The 19,260-nt window shown below is 43.0% G+C and overlaps 1 protein-coding gene across 3 annotated transcripts in view; it reads left to right on the forward strand.

The window, feature by feature from the left end:
- The window catches only part of PDE3A (phosphodiesterase 3A), a 267,787-nt gene extending 260,635 nt beyond the window's left edge, over positions 1-7,152 (forward strand). For all 3 annotated transcript variants that reach the window (XM_053407065.1, XM_053407066.1, XM_053407067.1), the window contains one exon: positions 2,212-7,152. In XM_053407065.1, coding sequence (XP_053263040.1) covers positions 2,212-2,420 — 209 coding nt within the window. In that variant the 3' untranslated portion in view covers positions 2,421-7,152. The remainder of the gene's footprint in view (positions 1-2,211) is intronic.
- The last annotated feature ends 12,108 nt before the right edge of the window (positions 7,153-19,260 follow it).

Genomic DNA, 19,260 nt, shown 5'->3' on the forward strand with positions numbered 1-19,260 from the left:
CATTCAAAAACAGATACAAAAAAACCAATAAGATGAAAGCCAGATTAAAATGTGTCGGCATTCTACGTGTCTATAGGCTTGCCTAAACAAAACAGTTTTCATCAGGTGCCAGACAGAAACAATGAATTGTCAGGGCAGGAAGTTCCAAAGTGTGGGGAAATGAGCAGTAGTTTTTGATAATTAAATCTTAATCTATGTCTAAGTGCCTTCAATACAGCCTCTGCTAGCCTGGGCCCCTGCATATGTTTTGGACTATATCTCCCATCATAGGGATTGTAGTCCCAACTTAGCTTGAAGGCTACTTTAGTACCTATGGTGGGGTACTATGATGTGCACATTTTTGTAAATTTGTTCAGGTCACAGCCACACCATGTGCTTAAAGTACTGTCTTGCCACTGGAATAATCATGGACAACCCTGAGAACTGTAGTTTGTTAATGGTGCTGGGAATTATAGCATGTGGGTTAGCACATTTTTACAAACTGCAGATTCTCCATGTGGCACAATAGGGCTTTCAATGTATGGTGCAAATGTGACCTTGATTGTAAATAAAAGGGGGGGGGACACAGAAAATGAGGAAGCAGAGCCACACCAATAGCTTCCCAGCAGGTGGATCACTGTTGCTTACTGGGAGGGTTGGGGCTGTGGGCAGGTTGATTTTTAAAGTAATGTAACCATGCTTTAAATTTATGGTGCAGATAAGGTCTGTGTATGGGACACGGGTGGCGCTGTGGTTTAAACCACACTGCCGCTTGGACTTGCCGATCGGAAGATCGGCAGTTCGAGGCCCCGTGATGAGGTGAGCTCCCGTTGTTCGGTCCCTGCTCCTGCCAACCTAGCAGTTCGAAAGCACGTCAAAGTGGAAGTAGATAAATAGGTACCACTCCAGCGGGAAGGTAAACGGCCTTTCCGTGCGCTGCTCTGGTTCTCCAGAAGCGGCTTAGTCATGCTGGCCACATGACCCGGAAAAACTGTCTGCGGAAGCGGACAAACGCCGGCTCCCTCGGCCTGTAATGCGAGATGAGCGCCACAACCCCAGAGTCGTTCACGACTGGACTTAACTGTCAGGGGTCCCTTTACCTTTAAGGTCTGTGTATACCCAGAAATGAGCCCTAATGTGCTTCCAGAGAGGTGTCCATTGTAGGATGGGTGCTCTTGATTTATTCAGATTTTTTTGCAGGGTCCACACAATGGCATGGGCAAATACTAAGTTATATTCTCCACCCCTACCCTAAATTTAATCTGGAGAAAATCCTGTAATGAAGCAAGCTGGTGACAACAACCCATATGAGACAGCTTAACAATCCATTTGCAATATTAAATCCCCATCTGTGAGCATAGGAACATAGGCTTTCTACTTTAGGTCTATCTAGCTTAGCATTGTCAGCCCCAGACCAAAGTAGAGGAGTGATGGACTTTGTCATTCAGCAATATTAGGAAGACCAGACCTGCTCTCTGCACCCTTGACTTTCAGCTGGTGGGTCAGGGGAGCAGCTCCGCCAACGTGCAAATAAATGTCAACACTAGAGGCTGCCCCCCCCCGGCCCATGTTGCTCACTGACACGGCAGCAACAACTATGGGAAGTGCATGAAGTCCTGTCTGGATTGGCCTTCTGGCTGCCTGCTTGCTCAGTCCACTGGACTATCCGCCCATTGGCTCGCTCAACTGGGCCGCCTGCTTGCTTAAACTCCAGGCTTCCCTCCCTCTGCTGTGCATGCGAGTGAGTGAGCAAGTGGGCAGGCGGGCGGTGGTGACGACAATGGCAGTGGTAACGTGGTAAGGCCCTTCTGTCCACTTGCTTGCTTTGTGTGCCTGTTCCCTTGTGCCACCAGCCTGCCTGCTTCATTCGCCCATTGTTGTCACACTGCAGTTCGTGTGGCCCCCTGCTGCCAGCCACGTGAACTGTAGCGTGATGCACGTTCCCACCTTGCATAAATATTATATAGTAAGAAATTAAGAGATGCTTGCTTGGGTTAAAGGTGGGTCCCGAGTCTAAAAAAGTTGAAAACTGCTGATTTACACTGATTGGTAGCAACTCCCCAGGGTTTCAGACAATGAATTTTTCCCAGCCCTGAATGGAGGTGTTTGGGATTGAGCCTGGGGCACCCTGCGTGCAAACGGATCCCATCTACCACTGAACCTTCCCTTTCTATCCATACTCTGCCCACGGTTGCAGCTTAAGCCATCATTTTCCCCTGTGGTGTTTTGCAGGGAAGAAGAGGAGGAAAATCTACTGCCAAATCACTCAGCACCTACTTGAGAACCATCAGATGTGGAAGAAAGTCGTTGCGGAGGAGGAACGGAAAGCTGGGGCAGAAAAGCAACCCTCTGAAGAGATTGAGGCTATAAAAGAGGAGGAGGAAGAAAAAGGGAAGCCTAGAGGGGAAGAGGAATGCAAAGCTCCCGAGACAAACCAATGACAAGGATAGGATGTTGAGCAGTATTTTGAGACAAGGATGACTTGCGCACCTGTTCCTTTTTACAAGCCAGCACAACACTTAGACACAACACTGTAGAAATACGGGATAATGCACCTACAGCTGTTTAAGTTGTTTCTCTTTACCTTTAAACTCCTCCGCTCAAAGAAGCTTTCACACTGCAACACCAACTTTTACAGACTTTCGTATGGGATGGGAATATTAGCTTGGGTTTATCAGCTTCGTTTTGTTTTGTTTTGTTTTCGTTTTTTTAATGATGGCATATTATGGTAACTGTGATAATGAAAGAGAAAAGAAGGAGGAGAAATTTCTGCTCGCAGTGAAGGGAGTGGTGGTTGCCTTTGTTCTTCTGTCTCCATGATATGGCGCCAGTGATCTTATCCGTGAAATATTGGTTCTGTTCTGCCAGTATAGATACACATGCGGGGTGGTACGCATAGCATCCCTGAACAAATGGATGTGATGTTGCATTTGAGGCTGGCTGTGACACTAGAGTATGTTATCTCAGCACATGCGCATAAGGTTCCGACCCCAGAATGTCACGAAAATGACCCCTGCATGGGGTGTAAATTTTGTCTGCAAATGTGACCTCCTTATCTTTCTCAGCCTCGGGGAGCCTGTGTTAGAAGCACTCTGTCTTTCTTCTTCTTCCGCACAACTCAGAATAATTCAGGCAGGCATAACCCAGGGGCAGCTTTGGGCAAGGGAGCCAATGGCTGGCGCAATCTTTTCTGCAGCTGGATGGTAGCTCGTTTCCTAAAAGGGGCATCCATTGGCAAGTTAACACTAGCTGTATTCACACCTGCAGACTGTACAAGTTTACACTGGATCACACGTACGCTTTGTACAAGTTGCAAATGACTGACACCAGTCACCTGCAGAAGGGAATGCACATCCAACCACTGGCGCTCATCCGTCATGTCCAAAGGTATTCCCAGTCTCTTGAATCAGAAAGCGCTGGGGAGAGAGATTTGCAGGGCCCTCTTCAATGCCTCCTTTGATAATAATCACATGGTTTCAGATGTCTTGTGGGCTTATGAAAAAAGAGGTGTATTGGCTGATTCTCAGTTTAATGTCAAGTAACAACCAGGGATGCTTGGCCACGGCTTATTGTGATATTTTCAGTTCATACTGGAATTTGCAGGGAGGGTCATCAAACTTGGTCCTCTGCACCAGTGGCTTTCAGATTGTCTGTTTTTGGGGAACGCGTTTGGCATTGATTAGTTTGCTGCAAATCATGTGTATATCACTGGTAGTGAGAAGCAAGCTATATTTTGGGGAGAGTTATTCTTCCATTACAGATCTTCCCATAAAAGCAGTGGTGGGGAACCTGTGGCCTTCCAGATGTTCTTGGACTCCAGTTGCCATCAGCGCCAGCCAGAGTAACCAGTGGTCAAGGATGATGGGCATTGTAATCTTTCAACATATGGAGGGACCTAAGTCCCCTTCCTAGAGAAAGCCATGACAGATTTCCAAAGAGCCCCAGAGTTCTCCGAAACACAGCTTGGGAAACTACTGACGGGTTTAACTCTTGGCAGAAACGCCTGTGGAAAGCATCTGTGCAAAAGTTGGGGGGACTTTTGAGGGTGGGGTTATCTTTCTGCTCCTCTTTCAGGACAGGGATTAACCATGCTTCTCCTTTTCAGTGAAGGTGGTTTCCCATGTAGCCTTTGACGTCTGCTGGAAAAAATCTTATGTAGAATCAGTTATAATTTAACTTTTCCTATATAGGTATGCTTGCAGGGCTACAATAATCTGGCAAATGCATGCATTAGGTTTCAGGTCACCCTCAAAATACCTTTAAGGAGGCGTTGTGACTGGGTGGGTGGGTGCAGAACAGGTGTGGAGAACCTTTGACCCTCCAGATGTTTTGGACCCACACCTCCCAATGACCATGCTTGCTGGGGCTGATGGGAGTCATTCAGAAACAGCTGGAGGACTGACAGTTCCTCACATCCAGCGTAGAAAATGATATGAACTTAGGGGCCAAATGCACATTGTCAGTGTTTATTTTTTCTGTTCTCATTCTACTCACGGCCCCTAATGTTGGTCATGTGGGGTTTTATTTTTAAAAGGAGGTTTCACTCTCAGTCTTTAAAAACAGCAGGATGAGAGATGTGGAACCATCCAGGATCTCTGAAGTCAAAGGACCTTTGCAGTGCTTAAACTGAAGAGCACAGAGGCCTACCCTTTGTGTGTGAGAGAGCAGCCACTGGAAGTGAGGTCAAAGCGTGTCATTCCGCAGCAAGGAATTAATTGGTAATTAGTAGCTTGCTTAGATCCTCCGTGATCCAACAGAAGGATTTATTTATTTTTACTTTGGAATTTGGTTTTGCTGTTTTGAAAAGCAAACAGAAGATCAGGTCTTCAGCAATATGTGTTTTTTTTTTGGTCGCTTAACTGATTTTTTTTTAAAAAAAATCTCCTTGTCCATGATTTGCTTTTATCTATATGTAAATATGGAAATGCCTTTTGGGTCTTGTAGATAATAAGGGGGAAGAAGGGTGGGGCATTTTTGTAAAGATAATTTAAGAGAAAAAAACTATTTTTTAAAAATAAAATGTAGCCATTTGCTCGTTCGACAAATAAGATCTTGCATAATTGGTAGTGAGACTTCAGTATCAATCCTCAGAGGCAGGTTTTACCAAGGATAACTGAGTTTTCAGTATCAAGAGTCTAGCCATTGATCACTGCCCAACTTGAGTTTCAGTAGCACTATATGTGGAGAAGGATCTGCTTGCATAACTTAAAAGTGTGCTCAGAAATTGTGCCAAAGTTAGTGTGCCAATCCTGAGACCCAGTACCTTAGGTCTTGTGCATGATGCTTCTATGGTGGTTATTTACCTGCCTTCTTTTCCCAATCTTGCTTCTCAGTGGCCTCCAGGTACCACACCTTCAGGATTACTAGCATCAGCTGCCATGTGCAAGTTAAACATTTTCCAGGGAAACACATCTTCAGCATCTAGAGTATAGTCGTTCAGTGTCCTTGACTTCTTTGTGCTAGGAAAAAGTCAAAGGCAAACGAGAGGGAACTTGATTAGGGGGCTGTTGTCTCTCACACTGTTTCAGGCCACATCCTCACCCAATTTATAGCATGGTTATGTTGCTTTAACTGTCACAGCTTTGCCCATGGAATCCTGGGAACTGTAGTTTGTTAAGGGTGCTGAGAGTTGTTAAGGGAAACCAGTTCCCCCTCACAGAGCTACAGTTGCTGGAGAAGAGGAATTGATTGTTCAACCACTTGGGGAATTGTAGCTCTGTGAAGGGGAATATGGACCTCCTAACAACTCCCAGCACCTATAACAAGCTTCAGTTCCCAGGAATGTTTGGAGGAAACCATTGCTGTTTAATAAAGTAGTATAACAGTGCTTTAAGTGAATGGGTGCAGATGTGGCCTTAGTAATGTCCTGTAAGTGGCAAGAGTAGACCAAAAAATAGAGATTGAAATGAATCACAGAAATGACCATCTCTTTACACACACACACACACACACACACACACACTTTTCCTCCCATGGTTGTCCCGAAATGTAAAAGATAGATGTCAAACACATGTGTTGTATAAATGTACTTGTCAAAGAACTGGGATTAGTTCAGTCAGGTCTGGCGCAAGACATCTCACTTCCTGAGGCAAATGGCAAGATGGTGCCCTCCCTTGATTCCATAGACAGAATCCAACTCTGCTGGTAGTTCAATCTTTCTTAGGCGCCACCTTGTGGCATCCTCCACCAAAACTCAGGTCAGCCGGATAGTTTAGCAGGTACAGCTCTGTTCTCCAATAGCTTGCCACCACTCCTCATCTCTTCCCCCCTCCCACTGCCTCACTTTACCACATAGTAAGGCTGGCCCCAATGGTGACTTCCTACTGAGGGCGCCCTTAACGTCCGGATTTGTCGATGTGTGAAATGACCCTTTTTTCAAAACTTAAGAATCCTAGGCCTGTGATATATATGCCAGTGTGATGTCATGATCACAGGATCAGCCCTTTCTGTGATTTTTCTCAGTACTTATCCTTGTCCCTGTTATGGCCTCGTCGCCCTTCAAGGTTGAATCTGGCTGCATTTTCATCTAGCTTGGCGCCGTTGTGGGAGAGGTTGTTTCTCTGCCTGCTTCATGTCTTGTTCCCACAATTCCTGCATTCAATGAAGCCCCTCTTCCTTTTCAGGAGTGCTTGCATTCTTATATTATCCCTACTTTTCTGGCCTCCTCTAGTTCTTTTAATACAACTCAAAATCGCCAGGAAGCCTGTGGCTTATGCGCCCAAAAGTTTGTGCACAGCACCCTCCCATCACCCTCTCTGTAATTTGAGGACCAGGTTTCTGGGAAACCCACAAGGCTCCCTTGGAGGGGAACTCCAAAGTCCCTTCATGCACAGAGTGCTACCTACACAGCCCTCTGGGTTGGTGGAAGAGAGTTGGGGAGGGTTACCATTCTGTACTAAAATGCAAGGGTTGCTCTGAGCTGCTGATATTTTACAAAAATAAATAAATAAATAAATTGTTAACCTCACCAAGCATGGGTTAAACCAAATGCTTGTGGTCAAAGGAATATTCCTCTGCGCAGTTTTCTCTGAAGCACAATCAGTGACTGCAGTCCAAACTCATATCCCAAAAAAATTAACCAAAATTCCAGTTCCAGGGTGTGTGCATTTTTTGTGGGGAGAGCTGTGTGTTTTGCATAACCTTTCTGCGTATCATGCCCAAACACATTTCTCATGGTGTCCGGAAGCCCTTGAATGTATTTTGGTAAACTCGCTGGGCCTTTCTTCATCAGCATGATTTCTTTTGCAATAAATGCACAGGTCAACAGTTTGCATGACTTGCAACCCTGAAATCACAGCTCAGAGCTGTCTGTAGCTTCACAGTAATTGTTTTAATGGAGAGACATTCCTAACTCCGGGCCCCTGCCTGCTCCTAAAAACTAGCTCTGCTGGAAAGCTCCTGGGAATCCTTAGGTGAGCAAGAAAGAGAATATTTGAAAGGAGGGCGTAATTTTGGAAGCAGGGTAAAATCAGAGATTGTCTTTTGCCAGTGGTGGTCATTAGAACTAGATTTGCTTTTGTTCCCAATGTGCTGTTGGTTTCTGTAGCCTTGGTGTGACCGTTTCTAACTTAACTCAACAAGCCTTTCTTGCGAGTGCAGTAGCTAACCTAACCTCCTTATAAGCCTAAAGAGTTTCTGAGTGATCAGGATCAGGAATGAAGAGCATTTTTCAACCCAAACTGATGAGAAGAACAGTGATGAAGGCAAAAATAGACATAGTTATATAATAAGATCCCTGCAGGATCAGGTGCACAGACCAACTAGTAGTAGCCATTGATAGCCTTGTCCTCCCCTAAATTTATATCACAGTGGCTGAGTGGGGATTTGAACCCTGTTCTCCCAAGCCTTAGTCCCAATCCCTTAACTGCTACACCACACATAAAATGGCATGGCATAGTTGCAACTCCCACACAGCCCAGAATTTTTTGTTCCTTGGTGTGGCGGATTGCTCTTAAAGTATCCATTTCAGGATAAGGACTAATCCCTTGGGAAATATTGTTATGACACACTTACAGGATTTTTGGTTTTGGTTTTGTTTGGCTGAAAGGAATATAAGTGGCTTTATCAAACGCCAACTCAGTTTTGCCCTTCATTGACAATGCTCAGTGGGAGAGATTTTGTATATGGTGTCGCTAGGAATTGGGCACCATTTTCTGGTTTCTTGAAAACTTGGGTGTCCCCCAGCTGGCAAGCACGATTCCAGCATAATTAGCTTTGGAGTTGATGGGATTTTGAACTCAGATGGGCAACACGAGAAGAGATCATGTAATTTCAGGGCAGGGAATGGGTGTCAAAATCATTTCCACCTCACTCAAACTCTTATGTTTGCTTTTGAAACTCTCGGCCAAGTTCCAAATCTGCATTATGCACTGAATTTGTGCTCGTCTTAGTTACAAATTAGGAAGTAAGCCCTTCGAGGCAGTCAAAAAATTCAGCATGCTTTGTTTGTTTATATCGCTAAAGATGCAGTGGACATTGTTAGAGGAAAATTTGGACTGAGAAACTCAGTCCAAACTGTTGCTACAGGAAGTGCTAATGGTGGTTTCATACCATCATGCATGTCAATGGAAGTTATGAACAGCAGAGCCGGCTCTTTCATTTGGTAGAGTGAGCAGGCAGGTGCTAGGGAGCAGTTATCACAGCATTCTGGCTGTTCCTCGTAAGCCTTCCCAAACTGTTCCCCTCTGAGGAGGACAGGCCACACGGCCTGTTCTGGACCCTCTCTACAAATCTACTCTAGTGCCTCGGGTATGGTGGAGAACACTCTCCTCTGGCCAGCATCGAAGCAAGATTCGTCTGCCAGCCCAGTCAGCTTCTGAAAGTGGAATGGAGAGCAGGGCGCCATCTTGACCTTCACCTCAAACAGTAAAATGTCTTGGAAAGTAAATTGAAACAAATAGAAAAGCCCTTGCAGGTAGGTGAGTTCCATACACACCTTGGAGCTCCAGCCTTCAATCAGATTATAATTGGATTAGAGCATCTGAATGTGAGCGATAGAAGAGTTGTGGCCTTTGTATTTCAACTCACATCTCAAGCATTTGCATTATCTGAACCTCTGGTTAACCTGTCCCAGTGGCTCAAATGTAATTATTCCTGATATCGTCTGATCCTATTTTACTGGAGAGGCCTATTAAGAGAGGAGGTGGTGTGTGGAAGGCCAAGGTTCCAGCCTACCCACAGAAGGGATCTGCTCAGCCTCTTGTCTCTGTTTGGCAACTTGAAGACCCATATGCTGCTACTCAGGGGGTCAGCTTTGGCCCACAGGCTCCTCAGTTGCCAATTCCTGGCCCACACTATTTTGTCCCAGGCATGCCTTTTCATACACATGATCCCCGCCGATTTGCCTGCGCTCGTTCTGGCGCACGGCATTCACACCAGGTAATGCTTAACTGTTTGTTTCCCAGATGCAAGCACATAGCCTCACGTCGTTTGCATAATCGCACATCCTCACATTTGAAATAACTTTCTGCAGCTACGTCCAGCTTTGATCCGACTAATCCTCCGAGGTTAAGAATGGTGCCCTAGGCAATCCTTTGAAAGATGATGATGTACTTGACTGTCACAAGACTTGAAGCCGATTCCTTTGTTAGTGCAAAATTCACATTGGAACCAATGGGTGTGCACACCCTGTAAAAGCATTGCACGCCCATTTGTCTCCCCAGTGAATCATTTTGCTTCCCAACACTCAAGGTGTGGAGCGCCTCCTCTGAGGTGTGTCTGTTGATGACACAGGCTATGTTTTCTAATCAACCTGAGCTTTCGGCAGATCGTGGCGGTCCTTGTTTATTACTTGTTAAAGAATGCATTCTCAATGTTCCATTACATAGGTTTGCACCTTTCTTTTTCAGAAGAGTCCTTTTGCAGAGTTTACGGGCGCTAAAATCTTGCAGGTTTTCCTCTAAAGCAATATCTTGAGCTATCCACTTCTTTTTTAAAAAAGAAGAAAACTACGAAAACATAAGGGCATGAGCCAACCAGAGTTCAGCACTTCCAGTGCTTGATATTAAAGGTAGTGTTCAGCCTCACGCTCTGCCTCTCCTGCATGCCATCAAAGCCTGGTTGCTATTTCTCTCAGAAACTATTATTTCATAAGGTCTTGGAGCATGAGAATGAAGCTCAGGGGTAGCAAAGGTGCCAGATGTGTCATTTCAGCCCTCTCTGTGCAGCACCCCGGGCCATGCTCCTCTCTGGTCCTGATTTTCCCCCTCCTTGAGAGTTTCTGCCAAATGGGAATGTCTCCTTGACCTCAGACCGTGCCTCTTCCATACCTGCACAACGGTAAAATTTGCATTTGCTGCTCCTTCCACTCTTCTCTCTGGCTCCGCCCACTGCCGGCATGCGATTTCTCCCTTTCCCCAGAAGGGGTGTGTGGCCGTTAGGCTGAAAATTGTTTCCCAATCCCTGAAGTCGCTGAAAAAGGAGAACTGGGGGTGGGGAATGGGGAGCTAGCGGCTTCAGAAACACACAACGTTCCCCCTTGAGGCTGCAATTCTATGCAGATGAACCTGGGAGCCAGTCCTGTTGAGGTCAGTGAGTGGGACTGGGTTGCAGATTTCTCCTTGAAATTGGGACTAAGTGCCTCACTTTTGGCTGACTCGTGCCCAAAGGGAACTGCCAACCAAAGTAGGAAGGTGGGGGACGGGGCCGTGCCATCAGTATTGGTCCATTTTAAACACGGTGTTCTTTTCACTAAGTACTACATTCATTAATTTATATTTATATATTGTCAATATTGTTGTAATAACCAAGCCTCTTTTCGTTTTGAACACTTCAAGAACAAGGCCTTGTATTTTGTGTGTGTGTGAGTGTGTGTGATTTTCTTTTCTTCTTCTTTTAAAAAGATGATGCTCTTTCACGGACCGGCGGAAATCTTTTTTTTTTACCTTTCACTGATATCCTTGCACTTAAGACATGTAGCAATACTTAATATATTCCCTTCACAAGTATTTGTTAAGTGATTTTTAGTTAATGGCTGATAAATGTTTTGTACAAAATAGATTCTGTACAGGGATTTAAACAAAAAAACAAAAAAACAAAGAGAGAAATCTTTTAGATAAACATTATTTATTTTTACTGTTTTTTGTAAGCTAGACACTATAATGATGCTCCTCTTTTTTGCCAGAATTACTGGAAGTGCCTCTTGGTATAAATGTATAATAGTAAATATGTATTCAGAATTATTAGAGATAAAACTTGTCACAAAAAAATGAACAATGTGGATGTTGCAATGTGAAGAAAAACAAATATAATTCTGTGGTATCATATTGGTTTGCTGTTATTTCTTTCCTTAGAAGGCTGGTGCACTTATGCTCCTTTCTTTTGTTTCTTTTTGTTTAAAGAATAATACTTTATTTAGAATTCAACAATAACAAGGGGGAAAACCACAGCAATTCATTACAATTAACCAATTTTAACAATATATAAATAGTAATAGGAATAGAAAAATTACATGTCACTTTTAACTTACTGAAGTTGTTATATTACTCTTTATCTCTTTCTTAATATATCAAAAAGAAAGACCAAGAAAGGAGGCACAAAACAGAAAAAAAGAAGAGGAAGAAGAAGGGGAGGGATGAGGGGAAGAGAAAAAAGGAAAAACAAAACAAAAAAATTTGGCTTCCAATTAGACTCGATGTGTTATTATTTCTACAATTTTCTCTGATGCTACTTTCTGCAGGGGGGGAAATAAAGGCTACAAATGCCGCTAGGATAATGGTGATAATACAGCATTTGTATAGAACTTCAATGACAGTGCCTAATTTTGATCCTTACATCAGGGGTAGAGGGATCCTGCAATGCTAAAGAATCCCTGGCAAGACTGCATGACTTGAACTCAGTACAAAGCAAGTTTATTCTGCACCATAGGAACATGTCACGTCCCAAGCACATAAAGCGTTCAAAAACCATATTGTCAGAAAAGCACTGTTTAATGTTTGGATAAGATATAAGGGCTTGCTTGAAAATAAAACCCCAAGGTGGTTGTCACCAATAGAAGCGAAGGCTCAGAAAAAGCTCAATATGGAGGCCAAATGGCCGAAATATTGGGAAATTTTGGAACAAGAGGGAGACAGATTAAAACTGCAGAGTTTTGAAAAATTAAAAAATAGAGTGTGAGATTGGCTTCATTATTACCAGATAATGCAGGCATATAACTTGGACAAAAAAATTGGCTTCCAGGTGGAAAAATCAAAATTGGAAACAGAACTGCTAGATCCTAAAATTAAGAATTTGTCAAGAATGTATAACTTGCTGTTGAAATGGAATACTCAGGATGAAACGGTGAAATCTGCTATGATTAAATGGGCACAAGATGTTGGACATAATATTATGATGGCTGACTGGGAACAGTTATGGACCACAGGTATGAAGTTCACGGCATGTAATGCCTTAAGAGAGAATATAATGAAAATGATATACAGGTGGTACATGACACCAGTCAAGCTTGCAAAAATCTACCATTTGCCCAATAATAAATGTTGGAAATGTAAAGAGACTGAAGGTACATTCTTTCACCTTTGGTGGACATGCCCAAGGATTAAGACATTCTGGGAGATGATTTATAATGAAATGAAAAAGGTATTTAAATATACCTTTCTGAAGAAACCAGAGGCCTTTCTCCTGGGCATGGTCGGCCAATTGGTGCCAAAGAAGGATAGAACTTTCTTTATGTATGCCACAACAGCAGCAAGAATACTTATTGCAAAGTACTGGAAGACACAAGATCTACCCACCCGGGAAGAATGGCAGATGAAGGTGATGGACTACATGGAACTGGCGGAAATGACTGGCAGAATCCGAGACCAGGGAGAAGAGTTGGTGGAGGAAGATTGGAAGAAATTTAAAGACTATTTACAGAAACATTGCAAAATTAATGAACGTTAGAAGGATGTTGGAATGATGTTATGTGGCTTTAGCAGAAATGTTATAAAGGATTTGGGAAAAACTGTTAATTGGTGAAAGGAGGGAAAGTAAAGATACATTATATTAAGATAAATTACAGGACAAAAATTTGAAAAGATGGAAAGGATTTGCTGAAACAGATAATCGAACTAGAATACAAAAAAGGGAGGTGTGAGGAGGTCAAGGAAATAAGCTAATGAAAGATAAGTTATGGGAAGATGCGCTGTATTCTTCTTTTTTGCTTTTTTAATGGATTTTATTTTTTCATGTTTTTTCTTTCTTTTTCTCATTCTTGTTTTTTCTTTATTGTGATGTGTTGTATTGTTTCTGTTTAAAATGGTGTTTTTTGTTTTTTCTTTCTGTAACCTTTAAAACTTTAATAAATATTAATTTTTTAAAAAAGGAACATGCCACGTCCCAGATTAAGTGGCAGGCAGTTGACCAAATTCCACCTTGTAAATTCATTCTTCTATGCTCTCCATTTTGTGGCTCAGCCCCTCCATCCCCTTCTTGCTCCTCGGATAAAAGGACCACATTCCACATCCCACCCCCACTATTATCTCTAACAGCTTTCCCCTCATCTCTCTGTTCCTTTCTCTTCAAATCTCTCTCACCCCCACCCCGCAATAATTAGGGCGTGTTGAATTTTTCAGCTTTCAAATTCCCAAAATTAGAGTTGCCGAAGAGTTATAGCATGATGATTCATGAATTCAAAAAAATATTTTGGTTAAATTAATTTAGTTTTGCTTGGTAAGTAAAACGTGTGTAAAATTTCATAGACATCGTTAGAAATGATTACCCAGTACTTGCAGTTATATTCCATATTCATATTATTTTTATTGTTGCTTTTATTTAGCATCGCCTGACATTTTCAGAAGGGAAAATCAAAATTCTTTGGTTTTCCAAAAGCAGATTATGTGCTTCTTCATCAGACGTAGACTTACCAAGCTAAATATTGTCCAGTCGTGAAAATAATAGCCGATTTGAATTCCTCACACCCATAAGCATGGTTTTTTTTTTAAAAAAAAAAAAACCTCACTGAAGAAATTTGCACAAATTAAGTTTCACGCCCTAAAATGACACAAAACTACCCAACCACCCCATTTCTTTCATACATGCAGACATACACCTACCAGCTACACCAGGGTAGCCAAAACGGTTACCTTCAGACATTTTTTGACTCCCAAGTCCCATCCCCCAAGCTGTTTCTTCTGGATATGTGATCACAGTCACTTAACCTGGGAATATGCCCCCATTGAAGCCAATACTTCTGAGCAGACGTGTTTAGGGTTGTCTTGTAAGGAGATAGTTTGTGCTGTCACCTTTCATGGCCAACAGCCATATTTTGTCAGATGCACAAATCGGATTGAGAAGCTGATATTTATATACACACCTGCTTTGAGGTACATCGGAGCATAAAGCCAAGCTAACTAGGTGGAAAACAGACATACAATGAAGTGCACCTCCAATTCATTAGATTGCTAAATATACCAGAAATGTGATACGACACATCCAAGTGGGAACTGTTTTCAGGTGAAAGGAGTGCTTAATGAAACACTCTTCTGCATTTGTTTTTCTGAGGCCTTCCCTGCTGCAAGACGGCCTTGCCGGACCAGCTGGACCACCCTGGGAAGAAAGCCAATTGGCTACCATTAAGGGACCACACACAGATAACTGTCCTTGGCTAATATGGAAAACCGGTCACAAAGAAAAGATCCCAAATCCACATAGGATCTTCCCAGGAGAGGTGGCGCGGGTGGGGGGCATCTTGTCCTGAGTGTTTCAGTGGGCTAAGCAAGAGAGGGGCCCAAAGGACTTTGGCTGCAGTGGGCTGAGGGGAACACAGCTCATGGGAAGGTTTAAAACAGGGGTCAGCAAACTTTTCCAGCAGGGGGCGGTCCACTGTCCCTCAGACCTTGTGGGGGGCCAGACTATATTTGGGGGCGGGCGGGCGGGAAATGAAAATTCCTATGCCCCACCAATAACCCAGAGATGCATTTTAAATAAAAGGACACATTCTACTCATGTAAAAACAGGCTGATTCCCGGACCACCCACAGGCCAGATTTAGAAGGTGATTGGTCCAGATCCAGCCGCTGGGCCTTAGTTTGCCTACCCATGGTTTCAAATGTCTTACCTTAGAAACAATCTGGAGGAAAAAATCAAGGAAGGTGAAATATACTCAGAGTCGCAAAGTGATTTCATGCTCTTTATTCAGCTCATAGTGGTGAGGAGGGAATGAATGAATGTCCCCTCAAAGTATCTGCTTTATATACATTATTTACACAATGGGCTGCACATGATTGGCTAATTCCGGAATTCTACTGTAAGCCAATCAGGTTGTGGATTCACTTCTATCTGGAGCATGATTGGGTGGTTCCTGCCAACCAATCATACTGCTGCATTGTTCTAGGACCAATCAGACTGCTGCATTCTGAATCCTATTGTTCTAGGACCAATCAGACTGCTGCCTTTTGGATCCTATTGTTCTAGGACCAATCAGACTGCTGCAGTTTGGATCCTATTCAACTCAGTACATAACAGAAGGAAGAAATTTAAGGAAGAGCGAAAATTGTGATCGGGGGAGTGGAGTAACTCCATGAGGAAAAATTCGGCAATCGGCTCTATGTTGGCTTTTATTTTTGTAAAGTGGCAAGTAATAAGAGGGGCATGATAATGGCATGTAGGTTTCTGCATGATGTGAAGAAAGGTCTTTTGTAGCATGATTGATTGATTGATTGATTGATTGATTGAATTTATATACCGCCCTATACCCAGAGGTCTCAGGGCGGTTCACAGAAAAGATCACAATATATAAAATCAAAACAAAAACAATAACCCAATAACACACCCACCCAAAAAAGAGCCACATTTCAAAAGGGCATAGGATGTCGATCAGGTCAACCAAAGGCCTGGTTAAAAAGGAATGTTTTTACCTTGCGCCTAAAGGTGTGTAATGAAGGCGCCAGGTGAACTTCCCTGGGGAGAGCATCTCACAGACGGGGAGCCACTGTAGAGAAGGCCCTGTTCTCATGTTGCCACCCTCTGGACCTCTCGAGGAGGAGGCACACAAAGGAGGGCCTCAAAAGATGATCTCAGGGTCCAGGTAGGTTCAACTGGAAAGAGGCAGCCCTTGAGCTTTGCGGTCCTGCCGCAAAGGCACTACAAATTCTTAAGGCACTACAAATTCTTCACAGCTTAGAGAAACTTTGGAATTTGCTTCCACAAGGTGTAGCCATGTCCTCCTACCTGGGCAGCTGTTAAGAGGAAGTTAAACAGATTAATGGAAGATAAGGCTATCTGTGGCTGCTCATTGTGATGACTGTATATATCTTATCTCTGGTATTCAGAGGCAATATGCCTTTGGGAGAGTGGTGTTGCTTGTGGGGTTCCCACAGGAATCATGTTGGTCGCTTGGAAACAGGATGCTGGAGCACATTGGCCTCAGATCTGAGTCAGCTGGTGTCTTCTGATTTTGCAGTGTTCTTGGGGTTTTCAGCGTATTTATTAGTGGTTATTTTTTAGACCTATTGAGGACTAATTGCATGTGTTCGGAAATACAGGAGTGTGGGCCTTCCCTGTCCACTAGGGCATTCCTGCACAACGTGCAATATTGAAAGTAAAAAAGAAGGGAGGTCATCCATCTTTGTTGTTGTTTAGTTGTTTAGTCGTGTCCGACTCTTCGTGACCCCATGGACCAGAGCATGCCAGGCACTCCTGTCTTCCACTGTTTCCTGCAGTTTGGTCAAACTCATGTTAGTAGCTTCGAGAACACTGTCCAACCATCTCGTCCTCTGTCGTCCCCTTCTCCTTGTGCACTCCATCTTTTCCAGCATCAGGGTCTTTTCCAGGGAGTCTTCTCTTCTCATGAGGTGGCCAAAGTACTTGAGCCTCAGCTTCAGGATCTGTCCTTCCAGTGAGCGCTCAGGGCTGATTTCCTTCAGAATGGATACATTTGATCTTCTTGCAGCCCATGGGACTCTCAAGAGTCTCCTCCAGCACCATAATTCAAAAGCATCAATTCTTTGGCAATCAGCCTTCTTTATGGTCCAGCTATAGCACAAATTCTACTGCAGGATATACACGGGACAATGTTGCAAAATGTTAGGAAAGCTAGGGGATGGGCAGTTCTTGCAGTTTCCGTTTGCTTTTATTTCTAACTAGCCAGCGTTCTCTTGCGTTCTCTTACGGCCTCCCTTTTTTGTGCCTTAAGTAAGATTTGCAAGTGTTAAGTTAATCTTTGCAAAGCAAAGCCGTTGCGATTTATGTAACTTTTTATCACGACAGGTGGTGACAAAACGTAACAACTAGTTACTTATCTCCTTGACTTGGTTGTCGCCATAACACCATACCCTCCAATGAAAACAGGGACGACCTAAGGAAAGTAGGACATTCCGGGATCAAATCAGAAACTGGGACAGCTTCTGTAAATCCAAGACTGTCCCTGGAAAATAGGGGCACTTGGAGGGTCTGCACCAAAAGAAAATGAATGCCAAAAGCAAGCTTCTGAAATAATAATAATTTGTAAAATAAATAAATAAATAAATAAATAAATAAATAAATAAATAAATGATAAACATAAATTAAAAGCTAGATGATCCATTTGCAGCACCTAATGCTATGCTGTTAATTCAAGTTGTTCCTAACTTACTTAGTTTGATATCTGAGACCAAGAAGGCCTGGACTTCTCAAACACTTTGCTGCTAACAATATTGAGCATAACCTGCTACGGAGCAACACTTAATGTTTCAGATCACCAAAACAAGCCATTCAGAGGAGGCTAATTTGGGGCTTAGTCTGCTTTTCCCCTTCTTTGGAAACAGAGGTGGTCTGTCTCTGTCTCCCTGCAAATAAAAAGGAAGCCTAAATAGATTTAAGTGAAATGAAAAGAACTCCCATTCATAATGAAATTACTACTCAGGGTTTTATGACACAGGGTTGCTACACTTTAGATGCTGAAATTGCATTTAAAAAAACAAAACAAAACCAATATAATGACAATCTGTTGCTTTCTTGCTTTTGTCTTTTAAACGCCTTTTCTTGTCTGAGTAATTTTTCAGACAATCGGAATTGGGTACGACAGACTGGAGAATTGGAATGGACGAATCTGTCAATTTTGAGTTCTCTCTATGTCTTGTTTTTCCAATATATTAAGGTCTCCATATCTCCATATTTCCACATCAGTTTGTGATATATATATATATAGGTAAAGGTAAAGGTACCCCTGCCCGTACGAGCCAGTCTTGCCAGACTCTAGGGTTGTGCGCTCATCTCACTCTAGAGGCCGGAAGCCAGCGCTGTCCGCAGACACTTCCGGGTCACGTGGCCAGCGTGACAAGCTGCATCTGGCGAGCCAGCGCAGCACACAGAAACGCCGTTTACCTTCCCGCTGGAAGAATGGCAGATGAAACTGATTGACTGTATGGGATTGGCAGAAATGACGAGCAGAATCCGTGACCAGGGAGAAGAGTCGGCAGAAGAAGATTGGAAAAAATTTAAGGACTACTTACAGAAATATTGCAAAATTAAGGAATGTTAAATGATGTTGGATTGAAATTGTGTGGTTTCTAGCTGTAATGATATAAAGGAACATGGATGGGGGGAAAAAGGAAAATAAGGTGATATTATAAGCTGTAATGCTTTAAGTTAGGGATTTGCTGAACAAATAACCTGAAATGGAATACAAGAAGGGGAGGTATGAGGAGGTCAGAGAAATTTGTTAATGAAAAGTATGTTTTTTGAACTATATGTTTTTTTTAATCTCTTTGTTTGTTTTTTGTTTGTATAAAAAATTGGAAACTTTAATAAATATCTTTTTTTTAAAAAAAGCTGCATCTGGCGAGCCAGCACAGCACACAGAAATGCCGTTTACCTTCCCGCTGGTAAGCGGTCCCTATTTATCTACTTGCACCCAGAGGTGCTTTCGAACTGCTAGGTTGGCAGGCGATGGGACCGAACGACGGGAGCGCACCCCGCCGCGGGGATTCGAACCGCCGACCATGTGATCGGCAAGTCCTAGGTGCTGAGGCTTTAACCCATAGCGCCACCCGCGTCCCCGATATATATATATATATATATATATATATATATATATATATATAAAAAATCCCTTGTGAACATCCAAGGGATTATATTAGCGTAGCTATCTCCTAATATACACATTTTTGTATGCAATCTTCCTCAATATGTGCATTTTTAAATGTTGCTTTCACTAATGTATGCAATTTTATCCACACGTTACCCCAGTCTATGAGTCTATGCACTTTTTTGCACACATTACTTGACTGAAAAAACATTCATTTCAAAATTTGCAGTAGCGTGAATTTGGAAGGATGGCTATTTTGTTCCACATCTTGTTTCAGAAAGTGTGAATTAGGTAGGT

This window comes from Podarcis raffonei, chromosome 10, assembly GCF_027172205.1.
Source record: "Podarcis raffonei isolate rPodRaf1 chromosome 10, rPodRaf1.pri, whole genome shotgun sequence".
Classification (NCBI taxonomy): domain Eukaryota; kingdom Metazoa; phylum Chordata; class Lepidosauria; order Squamata; family Lacertidae; genus Podarcis; species Podarcis raffonei.